The sequence below is a fragment of the Enhydra lutris genome, unplaced genomic scaffold (assembly GCF_002288905.1).
Source record: "Enhydra lutris kenyoni isolate GAN:26980312 unplaced genomic scaffold, ASM228890v2 scaffoldscaffold116, whole genome shotgun sequence".
Taxonomy (NCBI): domain Eukaryota; kingdom Metazoa; phylum Chordata; class Mammalia; order Carnivora; family Mustelidae; genus Enhydra; species Enhydra lutris.
Window position 1 is genome coordinate 556,543 of NW_019154200.1, and position 15,771 is coordinate 572,313.

Below are 15,771 nucleotides of genomic sequence, written 5' to 3' on the forward strand. Positions count from 1 at the left end.
GAGTGACTGGGTGGCTCCTTTATACAGGTGACCTGGGAGGCTTCTTGGAGGAAGCAACATTTGAACTAAGATGCAAATGACAAGAAGGAGGTTGGCCTGTGGAAATTTTTCTGGGGCAGGTGTCAGAGGAAAGCTATCAGGTGAAGGGAATAGGTAGAAAAAAGCTCCACAGCAGGAAGCAAGGAGGAACCAAAGAAGTGGTATGAGGGAGGATGGTAGAAGATATCACTATCAAATCAAGTAGGCTCTGCCAACCAGGCAAGGGATTTGGAGTTGGGTTTTTTGTTGTTTTTTTTTTAAAGATTTTATTTATTTGAGAGACTGTGAGAGAGAGTGAGCGAGTGAGCGAGCACAAGGAGGGGAAGGGGCAAAGGGAGAGAGAGAAGCAGGCCCCCCCTTAGCAGGGAGCCTGATGCAGGGCTCCATCCCAGGACCCTGAGATCATGATCTGAGCTGAAGGCAGACACTTCAACAGCTGAGCCACACAGGCAGCCCAAGGGATTTGGATTTTATTCTAAGATTACCATACTACCTATAGGGAGGATGAATTACAGTAAGGCAAGCAACTGGGAACTGTGACATAATCCAGGCGAGAAATTATAGGGCTTAGACTAGAGACGTGACAGTTCATTGATCAAACATTCAGTGGAATAGATGAGCAGCAGGTGTATCAAGAACTGTACCCTTAGGTAACAATATGCTATCTATGCCTATATATTAAAAACAGTCCCTATACATCTCCTTTGTAGGACCTGGTTGAAACACACACACTACATAGAGTTTATCCTTCTTTTTTAAATAATTAGTTTCACAAAAATGTTGTAAAAATAGTACGGAGAGTTCCTATATTCACAGCTTCCCCTAATGCTAACATCATATATAACCAAACTAAGACATCAATATTGGTACAATACTATTAACTGAACTATAGACTGATTTCACCAGTTTTCCCCCTTATGTCCTTTTTGTCTTCCAGGATCTAATCCAGGATCCCACACTGCATTTGGCTGTCATTTTAGTCTTCTCCAGTCTATGACAGTTCCCTAGCCTTTCCCCATTTTTCATGACATTGGCATTTTTGAAGAGTATTGGTCAATTATTAGGTGGAGTATTCCTCAGTTTGGATATTTCTGATGTATTCCTATGGTTAGATTGTAGTTATACATTTATGACAAGTATCTACAGAAGTGATATACTCTTTTCAGTGTATCACAGCAGGGGGTACATGATGTTATGTCTTATTACTAGTGATGTTAATCTTGATCACTTGGTTAAGGTGGTGCCTGCTGGGTTTCTCTACTGTAAGATTATTTTTTCCTTTTAATTATTAAATTCTTGGCAGAGATACTTTGAGATTATGCAAACATCCTGGTTTCACCTTAAGCTTTCAACCATAAGTTTTTCTAATTCATTCTCCTACATTTATTAATTGGAGGTTTCTGTATGAAAGAGCTATCCTGGGGCACCTGGGTGGCTCAATCGTTAAATATCTGCCTTCGGCTCAGGTCATGATCCCAGTATCCTGGGAATCAGGCTCCTTGGGAAGCCTACTTCTCCCTCTCCCACTCCCCCTGCTTGTATTCTCTCTCTCTCTCTGTCAAATAAATAAAATCTTAAAAAAAAAAAAAGCTACCCTGTTGCTCTTGTTTTTTTCACTTAGTTCTTTATATCATAATAGACTCATGGATATTTATTTTACTGTACGGAATATGTGCCAGTACTGTTAGTTATTATGTTGCTCGAACTGCTTCAGCTTTAGCCACTGGGAGCTCTTTTAGGCTGGCTCCTGTGTCTTTAATATATGATGCCCTTCTTTCTGAGCACTTTCTTACTTTTTGACACTGAATATTCACTAGGCTCATCCAGTATTTTCCATTCCCCAGTCCTGGAATCAGTCACTGCTCTGGGGATCCCTGATTCCTTTCATTGGAGGATGGTATTTAGAAACCAGTATGTGGGTGCTAGGTGTACTCACTGCTATTTTAGGGGATTACTACATTTAGGCCTTCTCGGTGGAAAGAGTTTGGAAATATATCAGTGATTGACAGGGGTAGGAAACTGGGGGGAAGGAATGACTCAAGAAGTAGCACAAGGGAATTCTGGGGTGATGGAACTATTCTGTATCATGACTGTGCATTTGTGAAAATGCACAGAACTACACACTAAGAAAGTATGAATTTTACTGCACCTACATTAAAAACAAAAACAACCAGAATATAAGGAGAACAAAAATGGAATACAGATTAACAAATGAACCTAACTGTATTACAAATGAGTAATATAACCACGCTGAAGATAGAGGAGAAAAAAAAATCTGAATTTTGGAAATCAGTATTTTGACTGGATGCTGAAAAGCTAAACACAGAAAACTAGAACAGTATACACACACTATACTAATTTAGTAAACTTGTTTCTGCTTCTTACAGGGGTATAGGTTAGTAATTCTGAAACTCTTTTTTTTTTTTTTTTAATTATTGCTTTTTTTTTTTTTTTTTTAAAGATTTTATTTATTTATTTGCCGGGGAGTGAGAGAGAGAGAACAGGCAGACAGAGTGGCAGCAGAGGCAGAGGGAGAAGCAGGCTCCCCGCCGAGCAAGGAGCCCGATGTGGGACTCGATCCCAGGACGCTGGGATCATGACCCGAGCCGAAGGCAGCGGCTTAACCAACTGAGCCACTCAGGAGTCCCTAATTCTGAAACTCTTATGGATATACTAGGATTGCACAAATAAGTAAATATAGTGTAGATAATGAAAGCCAAGTTTCTCATGATGGGAGAAAGAAATTACAAATAAGAAGGCTAGGGGCACGTGGGTGGCTCAGTTCTTAAGCATTTGTCTTTGGCTCAGGTATGATCCTAGGGTTCTGGGATGAAGCCCCCCACTGGGGCTCCCAGGCTTGCTTCTCCCTCTCCCACTCCCCCTGCTTATGTTCCCTCTCACTGTGTCTCTGTCAAATAAATAAATAAAATCTTAAAAAAAAACAAACACCAAAAAACAAGTAAGAAGGCCTGAATGGTCCCTGTGGTATTGAATTGGAATCCTAGATATCACTATGAATTCATGGTTTAAAAAGAATTGTCTGGGGTGCCTGTGTGGCTCAGTTGGTTAAGTGTCTGCCTTAGGCTCAGGTCATGATCTCAGGGTCCTGTGGTTGAGCCTGTGTTGGGCTCCTTGCTCTGTGGGGATCCTGCTTCTCCCTCTCCCCTCTGTTCATGCTCTTTCTCACTTGCTCTCTCACAAACAAAAAAATAAAATCTTAAAAAAATAATAAAATAAAAAGAATGGTCTGTGTGGTATATAGAAAATATATAACAAAGTTAGAAACAATAAATATAAACACACAGACACACATATACATGTGTAAGTATACCCGCATTTGTTTCTAGGCCTATTTTGGGTTCTTTACATTTACTACCTCACTGAATATTTTTATTTTTATTTTTTTTTTTAATTTTATTTTTCATAAACATATAATATCTTTTTATCCCCAGGGGTACAGGTCTGTGAATCGCCAGGTTTACACACTTCACAGCACTCACCATAGCACATACCCTCCCCAATGTCCATTGAATATTTTTATTTTATTTTACCTTTTTTTTTTTAAGATTTTAAAATTTATTTTAGAAAGACAGACTGAAAGAGAGAGAGAGAGAGAGAGCGAGAGAGCGTGCTTGCACAGGTCAGGCGAGCAGCAAAGGGGGAGGAAGAGGGACAAGCAGACTGCATACTGGGCCTCAACAGGAGGCTCAATCTCACAACCCTGAGATCACCACCTGAGGTGAAACCAAGTGTCAGACACTTAACTGTGTTAACTTAAGTGAGCCACCTAGTGTCCCTCATTGAATCTTTACACTAACCTTTTGAGAGAAAGACTGTTACTATCCCATTTTACAGGTGAGAAAACTGGGAGTATAAGTAATTGGGGATATGGAGCTACTGCATGACAGAGCTCAAACAGCAACCTCTGTAGGCTGGTTCCAGAGCCTGAGGTCAGAGCCTTATGTCATGTGACCATCTCCTAATTAAGTTTTAGAAGTCTGGATCTACTATGAAATCACTGTAGAATACATATTGTTTCATTTTTCCATTAAGAGATCTAGAGATCATTTTCCTCTCATAGTTACTATTCTTCTCATGCTGGCCATCAAAAGGAATCACAGGATTCCTTGAGAACAACTATATTTTGTCTAATAAGGAAAAAGGACACTGAAGATATAAATACAAAAACTAACATTTATTTATTTTTTGTTTGTTTTAAAGATTTTATTTATTTATTTGACAGAGAGAGACAGTGAGAGCAGAAAGACAAGCAGGGAGAGGGAAAGGGAGAAGCAGGCTTCACACCGAGCAGGGAGCCTGATGTGGGGCTCTATCCCAGGACCCTGGGATCACCACCCAAGCTCAAGGCAGACACTTAACGGCTGAAAAAAGCCTCTGTCTTCCTCATTCAATAAATCTATTTTATTTTATTTTTTTTAAAGATTTTGTTTATTTATTTGACAGAGATCACAAGTAGGTGGAGAGGCAGGCAGAGAGAGGAGGAAGCAGACTCCCCATTGAGCAGAGAGCCCGATTTGGGGCTCAATCCCAGGATGGGATCATGACCTGAGCCGAGTCGGGATCATGACCTGAGGCTTTAACCCACTGAGCCAGCCACCCAGGTGCCGGAATAAATCTATTTTAGATATCTCAATGCTTTCTAGTGATTTCTAAGACCAGTAATTGCAACTGATAATTCTCAGATTTGCATTTGCTTCAAATTAAACCTATTTAAGAGCAGTTTCTCTGCCAAGTAACTTGTCATTATTTTTTTGGTGTCTTTGGCAGCAGGTATTTAAGGAGGTTTTAAAAACTGAACAAAGAACTTAGAAAATAATTGAACTACTTTAAAACTCTTCTCAGTTCATTTTCCCTTTGAATTTAATGTCAGGAGAAAAATAATAGTATAAAAGTAAAATAAACAAGTTTATAAAAAATGTTTTCCTCAGAATACGTAAGCAAAAAATACACATAGCCATAATCATTTGAGTAATGTAATGAAAGCCATAAATATTTGACAGTTATCATCAAATGCCAGCATATATACCTCATGTCTTGGATAAGAGAGACCCTGAGTGTTGGCAACATAACTCCTGAGTCAGATTTTCTTCTTTCTGGTCCAAGGGCAACTATATAAAAAAAATATCAGCAAAGTATTAGAAAAATAATAGCAAGGACAAAAAAAAACCCAAAAAACTACATGGTTCACATTCTATAAATAAATTTATTTTATATTTTCAATTTACTTTGATAAGAACTAAGCTCATTTTTTCCCATCTGAATGGTGCTCCTTTATTAATACAGTAAAAGCTGTATTAATCTGAGGGTGCATTTGCAAATTTAAAATGAGTCATAAAAGCCCATTTAGCAAATAATGCATTGGGTGCAAAGTCTGGCCATGAAGACCAATCATTTTCTAAACTTACTCATTCTAATAGTTCTGGGTAACTATAAGAAAGCAATGTCTATAAATTAAGTTACTAAGTATGTCAATTATCTCTGGGCTCATGAACTGCAATCACATAATTTCCTTCACCGTGAAAGAGTGCTTAAAATGGAAAATCTTAAGAGTCTGGTACTCTTTGGTCTGGTAAGTTTCTACTTCAAAGTTCAGAATCCAAAGTACAGTGTATCATGCAAAGTGAGTAATCTAAATGGACATTAAGAAGTATAATGTCTGTGAATCATTCTCTTTGGAGCTTGAATGGTTAACATTTATAAAAGAAGGAAAGATTGTTCCCTTATACAGCCATAGCTAAGCAATCATTTGTTGGCTAATGTATTGCAGTTGGGAGTGCTCCATCTCACTTTAAATGGGACGCTGTGGAGTCCTGGGCCCTTTATCTCCATTTTCCTATCTGTGAACGAAAAGGAAATTGCAACATCACACTTTGCAAATACACTGATAACATTAGAATTTAAGTTGTGGGCTTTACTGTATGGTAAACATACATTTTCTCAGTTTTTAGATCCATTCAGCTTTGGAGAGGCTATGGTCCAGTGCGGAAACACACAGGTCTGTGAAGCTGACACTGAACATTCTGGGGTCTTAGGATCTACATGTCTCCTGTGTTTCGGCACCTGGTGAAAGTGGCTGGTCTGATACTTAGCAGGTATGAATGAGCACTGATAGGGCTGCCAGGACAAAGAGACTGTGGCCAGGCCAACCTAGAGGCAGTTCTTTTGAGGGCCTTCCACACCAGGTGGGTGATAAATAGGCCATGGAGTTTTCAATGGGTCACCAAAAACACGGCTTTATCTTGATTATCTTGGTACCCAGGAGGTAACAGACACCAAGGAAACTGTTCCAGTGGCTTGTGGAGAATGTGCTATGTTAGTCTTCCTGTCTAAGACTCTCACCATTGAAGTATGTTGTTAATGAAAGCAGACCTCTCTTTCTGAGGAGAAAGTGAAATAGTAGAGAACGCTTCTACACTCCAGATGACTAGATAGCATAAAAGAGGGCCACATCAGTGGTAAGAAATAGGTGGAAAAGAGAAAAAAAAAATCATGAGGCAGGTGAAAGGAACTGAAACCATAATCAGCAATGTGGCTAGAGGGAGACATGACAACAAGAAGTAATCATGCCTCTGGAAGCAGAGAGCAGGCAAGAGGCTTAATAAAAAAGGGGCCTGTCATTTAAAGAGCAGTAGCACCCACAGTAAGAGCACTCACAGGCCCAAGCATCTTCCCGGCATTCTATTTTGGAACCCTATTTTCTCCACTCTTTGATGATCACTGTTTCTTAAACATATGATGTACTTCTTTAAAAACCTTTTTAAAAAGATTTTATTTATTTACTTGCCAGAGAGGCAGGCAGACAGAGGGAGAAGCAGGCTCCCTGCTGAGCAAGGAGTCCTGTGATGGGTAACTTGATCCCAGGTCTGAGCTGAAGGTAGCCCCTTAACCACCTGAGCCACCTAGGGACCCCCATATGATATACTTTTTATGTCTCCATGCGACTGGTTGAAGTCTTTAGCTCATCCTTTAACACTTCTGTATCTTTCTCCTTGTTTACAGCCTATTTAGCCATTTTAGATTGAGAGCACTTTAGCTTAATAGTTAAGGACACGGCTTTCTCAAACCCTACAGAGAACTTAACAGCTCAACAACTTTGGGTGAGTAACTTAACTTCTCCAGGGTCTGTTTTCTCATCTGCAAATTGGGGTCAGTAGCAATACCTACCTTATTCAAATAGATGCAAAGCATTTAAGAATACTGCCTGGCTCCAAGTAAGTTGTCAATAAATAAAATAAAATGAAACTTAGCTTTAGTTTTGCCTCTTTGTGCAATCTTTCCTAAATATTCTCCCTTCCCAAGGTACACTTTTAGATGTTGCTCCCTCTAATAGGACCTGTGAAACTGAACACATAATATAACCTTAGCATAATTTAACATTTCTGTTACTATTAAACTGTATGTCTCTTGAAGCTCAGTCATATCCTTTTCTTAGAATACCTACAGGGGAAAAAAAAAAAAAAAGAATACCTACAGGGCCTGGTGGGGACCACACACTACATATGTGCTCAACAAACACTCATGGAGGAAGATAAGATTATTCAGGGCCAGATGGTGGAGCCTTAAATGACAAATTAGAAATCTGCAGTACTCCTAGGATGGCAGGAAGGATTCTGAAAAGAATGCTATGCTCCTGAGTGCTTTTTTAGTTAGTTAACTAAAGAAATTAGTTAACTAGAGAAATAAGGGAGATGAGCTAGAAGTTATTTCACAGGCCAGCTTATGGATGAACTAAGACCATGGCAGCCAGGGAGAACAAAGAGGAGAAATATGCAGTGAAAAAAAACCCCAGAACTTAATGACTTGATGTAGAAAGTGAGCAAGACTCAAAAACAAGTATGAATATGAAATGATTTAATAAACATTATCTCATTGAATTATTACTTTCCTTTGGATCTGTTCATCTTAATGTTGCAAATGAAGAAGCCAAGCCTCAAAGAGGTCAAGAAACCCGCCCAGTTGTACACGTTCATCAAAAGGGACAGAGTGTTCTGATGTCATGTCCACTGGGCTTTCTGTTATATTACAAATGACTTTCTAGCTTTGAAGCTTGACTGAGAGAAGAGTACTGATGCCATTAAATAATGCGGAGAGAAGGGAGAAAGCCTAAGAGGGACAGAGGGAGAGGTACTGAGATAATTAGTTTGTATTCAAATTTGGTGAGTTTGACGTCCCACTGGACACCACAAATGGATGTGCAGGAACTAGGGCCGGAGAAAGAGATTTGTGAATAATCTGCTAACCAGAAAGTTGGAGGATGACATGGGAGGTAGGCAATAGTAGTTATATTATGGTTTGAATTATGCCCCTCAAGAAGACAGAGAAGTTCCATTTCTCAGGACCTGTGAATTTGACCTTATTCGGAAATAGGGTCTCTGCAGATGATCAAGTTAAGATGAGGTCATTAAGGTGTACCTTAATCCAGTATGACTGGTAGATGACCTTATAAAAGGGAAATGTGGATACAAAGATAGACACAAGTAGAGAAAAGATGATGTAAAGATACTTGGAATATGACATTTAAGGGCCAAGGAATTTCTGAGATGACCAGAAGCTAGGAGGGGAGCATGGGACAGATTCTCCTTTCCTCAGAAAGGACCACCCTTGCTGACACTTTGATTTTAGACTTCTAGCCTCCGGAACTGTGTGACAATAAATTTCTGTTGTGTAAGCCACCCAGTTTATGGTACTTTATTATGGCAGCCCCAGGAAACCAATACAGTAATTTATTAGTGACTCTGGAGGGAACAATTCAGAAGTCTGTGAGCCCAAAGCAGTTGAAGTGAGGGAAGCCATACATTTCACTTAGAGATCTAAATTCTAAGGTTTCCATGAAGTCTACTCCAAAAGAGAAATTTATATGAAGTCTACTCCAGAAGAGAAACCTATACACTATTTAAATGTATACATATATTTCTACTTCTCATTTCAACAAACTTAAATGTAATAGGCCACTTTCTCTTCAATATAAACATTTGTGGATTTAATATTTAGCCACAGGAATTCTTTTTGTGTGTCTGCGTGAATCAAAGCTGCTACAGAGGCAGCAAGTTTGCAGAGCACAGACACTGTATGTATTGTTTTTATAGAATTATCTACAGTCTATAGGCTGGTAAGTAAAGAAAAACTTTTTGTAAAGGGAGTTCTACGTCCAATGTGGGGCTTGAACTCAGGACCCTGAGATCAAGAGCTGCACACTCTACTGAATGCTAGGCACCCCAAGAGAAAAAAAATTTTATTTGAGAGAGAGAGAGAGTGTGCAAGTGAGCCGATTGAGGGGGGCGTTCCAGAGGGAGATGCACACTCCCCACTGAACAGGGAGCCTGCTAGACTAGGAACTCAATTCCAGGACCCTGAGATCATGACCTGAGTTGAAGGGAGATGCTTAACTGACTAAGCCAGCCAGGCACCCCTCTAATAGAAAAATTTTGATGAAGATAATTGAAGAATATCTCAAATTCTTGGGCTAGACCCAGAATAACATTTAAAAGCAGTATTTCCACTCCCTCCTGCATCCTACTCCACTCCCTGCCAACTGATTTAAAAATCTATTTAAAGTTTAGTGGAATCTTGTCCAAAGATGCAAGGTTTAAGAACACCACCTATGTCTAAGCTGGCCAACACTTTTAAGACAAACTTCTGGGTAATATGTCAAGAACAGTCTTCTTTCTAGGATCAACTGCATTTTGAGATCTTGTCTCTGCAATAGGACTGTGAACTTCTAGATGCAGTGACTTGGTCAAAATTTGACTGGGTCAAAATTAAGACAGTCTGAAAGACATGGAGGAAACTTAAATCTGTGTTACTAAGTGAAAAGGCTACATACTACATGATTCTTAACTATACGACATTCTGGAAATAGCAAAACTATGGAGACAGTAAAAAGGCCAGTGGTTGCCAATGATTAGGGGAAAGACATGGATAAATAAGTGGAGCACAGAGAGTATTACTAGGGTGGCAAAAACTACACTGATACTATAACGGTGAATCCACACCACTATACATTTGTTTAAATCCACAGAAGGTACAATACCAAGAGTGAACCCTAATGTAAACTATGGGCTCTGGGTGATGATGTGTCAATGTTCATCAACTATAAGAAACGTACCACTTTGGTACACCACTTTGATATGAGGGAGGCTATGCATATATGGGCAAGTATATGGGAAATCTCTGTACTGTCTGCTCAATCTTGCCACGAACATAATACTGTTCTAAAAAATAAAGTCCATTAAAAGAAATTAAGGTAATCTACCTGCTATGGTCTTCTTGTTAAGACAGACTTTTCCCTTTCTTCTACAACCCTTAAAATATCTCTGACTCGTGTTTTGTGTTGCTTCAGAAGGAAGAGTAATGATCTATCCCCAAATCTCATCCTGGCTCAATGTTAGTAACAGCAGTGTTCAAACCTACTGTGAATTTCTAAGCACACAGAGGATCTCTCCTTGATAGGAAAATGCAGACTTTATTTCCATTAATTAGGATGCTTAACAGTTGGTAAACAGAAGTATTTTTTGGAAAAAAACCAAAAAAACAAAAAAACCAACCCACCCAGATTTAAAAGCAGAAAAATCAATAAACTGCTAATTTCTATATAATTAGACACATTGCTTCTCAATAATGAAGTATTTTATTTTTAAGCTAATGTTTTAATATTTCATACTGTCATATTTAAAGAATCCTAACTTTGTGGGCTGAATCATCAGAAGTGTTAGGGCAATATTTATAATAAAATCCACTCTTCCTAACAGACAGTAAATTTGACTTCAAAAGCTACATGGCTTACATTAATCCTACTTAGGATCAGTAAAATATTCAGCCTGTTGTTCATACATCATGTGTTTACTGTATTCTCACTAGCCCTTCATCAACACTTGATAGTGCAGCACAAATAAGTGACTGCATGAAGCTTTGACATATTTGATACTTCTTAGCCTTGACTTCAGAGTTTTGCTGATCCCTCTACTGACTAATAAAAGGGAACTGCAAACAGCTGAGTCTCTGGTCGCCACCTCAACCACCCAACATTTGACCAGCCAGAGCCATGAAGATGCTGGTGTTGCCTGGCAGCTGCTCGCCTTAACAGCTGGACATGCTGCATGCCATCTTTGGTGAAAGAGCCAAATACTTCCATCTCCCTGCCTTACTTAAGTAAGCTTGGTTTTCCAATGTTTCATCCCTACAAATAGCTACTTCTTCCTAGAAATTTATTTTTTCTAATTAGGGTAAGCTATCTGGGTTATGGTCTTATGATCTGAAGAGCTAAATTTTCTATGAACACAGCTAAGTGTTAGAGATAGTTTCAGGGCATACACCAACGCATTTTTACTTTTTTCAAGAGAAAAAGGGGCAAAGGAGATGGTTACTACAGAGTGCTTTTAAACTTGATTTCAATTTTTACAAATATAGTTATATCTTGGGACATCAGAACCTTGACATTCTGTTTAGTGGAACTTCAGGTTAATGCAGTATCAAGTTCATATTTCTAGCTGTCTCAGTAAATACCTTTAAAAACTAGGTTTCCAACAATCAACACCACATTTAGGGTAGTATTGCAATGAGGGGAATGGAAATAGGGTATGCTTCAATCATATTTGCAATGCTTTCTTAAGCTGGTGGTTGGCTTTTAAGTATTATTTTTTTTACATTTCTGAATACCTAAAATTATGCACAATTTTAGAAATGGTTCCCAAATTGCTGATTCAGTATAAAACATTTTTTATCTACTAGCTTTCCACCATTACTACTACTTTTTGTGAAACAGATTGTTATTTTATATAAAGAAAAATACATGGAAGGCAGAACATCTAGGAACCCCACATAACTCTAATGAGCTGAAGTATAATAACACTTCTATTTATGTGATGTCTTGCTATAAACTGAAGAAATCTGACTCCTGAAGACTTTTGAGACATATATATATATATATATATATATATATATATATATTATTAATGATGGTTGTAAAACTTCTTTAAGAAAAAAACCCCAGTATACACTACACTCTAACACTAATACAAGGTATACTTGTATGAACCTTTACAATTCATTAGGGGTTTCCACATGTTATCTTACTTAGTCAGCATTATAGTTTTACATAGTTTAACATTATTTTCCCTGTCTTATGGATGAGGAAGCTGAGGGTCAGAAAGGTCGAGCGACTTTTCTCACATCTCACAGCTAGTAATTTATTTTGCTTCTTCTACTTTATCCCATTACTGGCAAAGTGGGTAAGTTTCAGCCTGAGAGAGATTTAAAGACAAAACATGGTACTGTTTCTTCACGTGGTCTAATGCTGCCAGTTCTGTAGAAATAATCTAACAAACTCTCACCTGGAGATTCTGCAAGGTGCTCTTGCTTCTCTTCTCTGTCCTGAAACTGAATTAAATGTGACCACAAAGCTGACTTCCCCTGAAATAACAAGGTATAAAAGTTTTTCATTTTATAAGCAATAATAAAAAAATAATTTATCATCAAAACCATTCACATAAAAATGGTCATTCTGAAGTTTGGAGATCATCCATTCTTAGCTGTGTAATATTCTGAGCAACTCACTCTGTGTGAAATGAGTCATCCTTTGCCTCACCGAAAAGATGAGCAATAGCCTGGGGAAGGGCAGCAGAACAAAAGGCCAGAAGTACAGGCATGGAGATTTCTGACTTCAGTTGGGCTGTTACCTCATTGTATATAATTAGGACTGTCTACACTGGCCACACTAATAACCACAGAATTAAAAGACTCTAGCAGCACAAAATGTATTTGGGTACATCTATAGGCAAAATATGCTTGGATGTATGGAATGGCAGTGAGGGGAGAAGAAAACTGGAGCCAGAGAAGAAAGAGAAAAGGGGAGGAAGAAAGAACATGCCCCCAAGAGAAAAAAAAAATCAGAACAGGACGTAAGAGGGACAAAAGCAAAGAAACCATTTGATTTTTTTTCCACCCTGAATAACTACATAACTTAAAATGGTAAAGAACTGTTAATTTTGGCTAACAGATTTTTTTTGTGGACAGCGACAAAAGCAGACACTTAACGGACTCAACGGGATATACCCTTTGCAGTAAATGTGCTGTTTTATCCTTTCCTGTTTACCCGGAAAGAGCCCCAAACCACCTCTTAATCATGGGTTTTATTTTCTTTTTCTGGAATTAAAAAGCCTGTGGTGCATTTCTAGTCATCCTGTGACAAAGGAGCATATCCTTTAATTTTTATATCTTTTTCTCCTTGTTCATTTCCTTCTTTCTTTGTTTCTTTCTTTTAAAGATTTATTTATTTATTTGAGAGAGACAGACAGAGAGATGGGATAGAGGGGCAGGAGAGGGAGAGAGAAACTCAAGCAGACCCCATACTGAGCATGGAGTCCAACACAGGGCTTGATCTCATGACCCTGACATCATGACCTGAGCTGAAAAGTCAGAAGCTCAACCAACTGAACCAGCCAGGTGCCCCTCCTTACATTTCCTGACAGGGTCCCTAACCAGCCACATCACCAGGGCCTCCTGAGACTATTACCTGCTTGATCTGCAAGCCGTGGCTCCATATCCTTTCCAGTAGGTCACAGAGGCTGGCGATCAAGGTGTTCTCTTCCAAGCCGGTTATGTTTGCTTCTCCATGGCCCAGTTCCACTGCTTCGTGTCCCATCTTCTCCACCAACATGCGCTTTGTCTGAAAGCATCATGTGTGTTCACAAGTGTTATCCCCGCAATGAAGCCAAAGACCAACAATTCAACCACTAGATCAGAGGCTTCCCTCCATTATACTTTTTTTTTTTAAGAAGATGTTATTTTTAAGTAATGTCTATACCTAACGTGGGGCTTGAACCCACAACCCCAAGATCAAATATCACACACTCTACCAACTGAGCTAGCCAGGCGCCTCCCTTCATATACTTCTAATTGTAGACTTTTAATCACTTTTGGAAAAGCATTTTAATCTCTGTGGTCAACTAACTGCAGTAATATCACATGTACTTTTAGTATTTTGTCAGATAATTAGGGAGTCACTAGGGGGCGATTATGATACTATTTTATCTATCTACCTACCTACCTATTTATATTTTGCTTCCCCATAACACCATTTTAAAGTATCCCCATGTAAACACTAATGATTGACAATTTTCAGTTTACTAACTTGAGTAACACTGGGGAATTACACCAGACCCAGAAAATGTACTGAGAATCGGAATCCCACCCTGCCACAACTGACCCTCCACTGCCCCTGTATCTAGGCATAAAGATATCTGCAGTTAGTTTTGACTGCACTTAGGCAAAAACCACAACACAAACAGGCAGCTCTAAATTTTTTCAGAACTCCCTAATTGTGAGTGAACCGGGCTTCTATTTACTTCCTGTTTTCCTCCTTTATCTTGTCTCTGCTCATGAGTATGCACCAGAAAATGGAAGGGAAATGGAAATCAGTTTCAAGTAAGTAATTTACAGCAGTCTCAGCTGTACTTATAAAATGTAAAGTGAGAGAGAATCTAGTTCCTTTAGGTGGGGGACCTTGTCTCTCTGACTCCACATTGTATGCTGCTGCTGAAAATAGTGCATTTATTGAATACACAGAAGGTACTCAAGAAATGACCGTCAAATAAAAGAATGAAATTACTGGCTAAAATGATGTCCTGAATTTTGTCAATCTGTATTACTACCTTTGATAAACATGGTATCTAAGAAGAGACTAGTGTGTAATATACACAAACCTACAACACAGTTAAGGTCTTCTTCCTTATGGGTATACATACATGTATGGGCATGGACAAGGTTCTATACAAAAAAATGTGTTACCTTTCATATAAAACAACCACATTCCTGCACACTTTTTAAAGTAGGCTCCACATCCAACACGGGGCTCAAGCACATGACCCTGAGATTAAGAGTCATATGTGCCAGGTGCCTGGGTGGCTCAGTCAGTTAAGTGTCCAACTCTTGATTTCAGCTTAAGTCATGATCTCAGGGTCATGAAATTGAGTCCCGCACTGGGCTCTGTGCTCAGTGAGAAGGCTGCTGGAAGATTATTTCCCTCTGCCCCTCCCCTCACTCTCTCTCTCTCTCTCTAAATAACAAAACAAAACAAACAAACAAACAAACAAAAAGTCCCCAAAGAGTTGCATGCTCTACCAACTCAGCCAGCCAGTGCCCTACAACTTTTGACTGGCTTAATATCTGTTCATGTTTTAGAGGAAGACAGCAATGGCTGAAAAGGTTGAGGAAAAACTGTGCAGGGCTCCCATGTCACTGATTCTGTTGGCACTGGAGAACCTATGAAAGTTCATGAGCTTAGTAAAGAGAACGTTAGCTTTATGCCCCAGTAAAAGTTTTCTTCTAGGAAATCTACCAGTCCAAGTGGAAGTTGAGTGCATACTGTCTCACATCAGTGAATAATACGTACCTTCATTCTACATTCTTTTAATAAGCCTTCTACAAATTTGCAGTTGGTTTGTGCAATCACTGCAGGAGAGAGGTCTGACAATTTGGGTTGCCTCAGGTTTTTTCCTAAGCTTCTTGCCTCTTGCATATACTTCTAAAAATTAAAGAGCATTTTTAATATATAAACATCAGATAGTCTTCTTTCTTAACATTACACAAAAAAGTGAGGAAAAACAAGATGCAGAAAAGGCTGTAAATGTACTCATGCAATAGCAATTCAAGTTTTAGCGCCACCAATAGGCAGAGGACATTCCTACGCGCCCCTTCCCCGCACTCCCCCCCCCC

At 39.0% G+C, this 15,771-nt stretch overlaps 1 protein-coding gene across 2 annotated transcripts in view; it reads right to left on the reverse strand.

Moving 5' to 3' along the window:
• LOC111139753 (DENN domain containing 5B) overlaps positions 1–15,771 on the reverse strand; it is a 202,275-nt gene that overhangs the window by 34,853 nt on the left and 151,651 nt on the right. For both annotated transcript variants that reach the window (XM_022492109.1, XM_022492108.1), the window contains 4 exons: positions 15,449–15,580; positions 13,571–13,723; positions 12,390–12,468; positions 5,087–5,168 (listed from right to left, as the gene is read on the reverse strand). In XM_022492109.1, the coding sequence (XP_022347817.1) occupies positions 5,087–5,168; positions 12,390–12,468; positions 13,571–13,723; positions 15,449–15,580 (446 nt within the window). The remainder of the gene's footprint in view (positions 1–5,086; positions 5,169–12,389; positions 12,469–13,570; positions 13,724–15,448; positions 15,581–15,771) is intronic.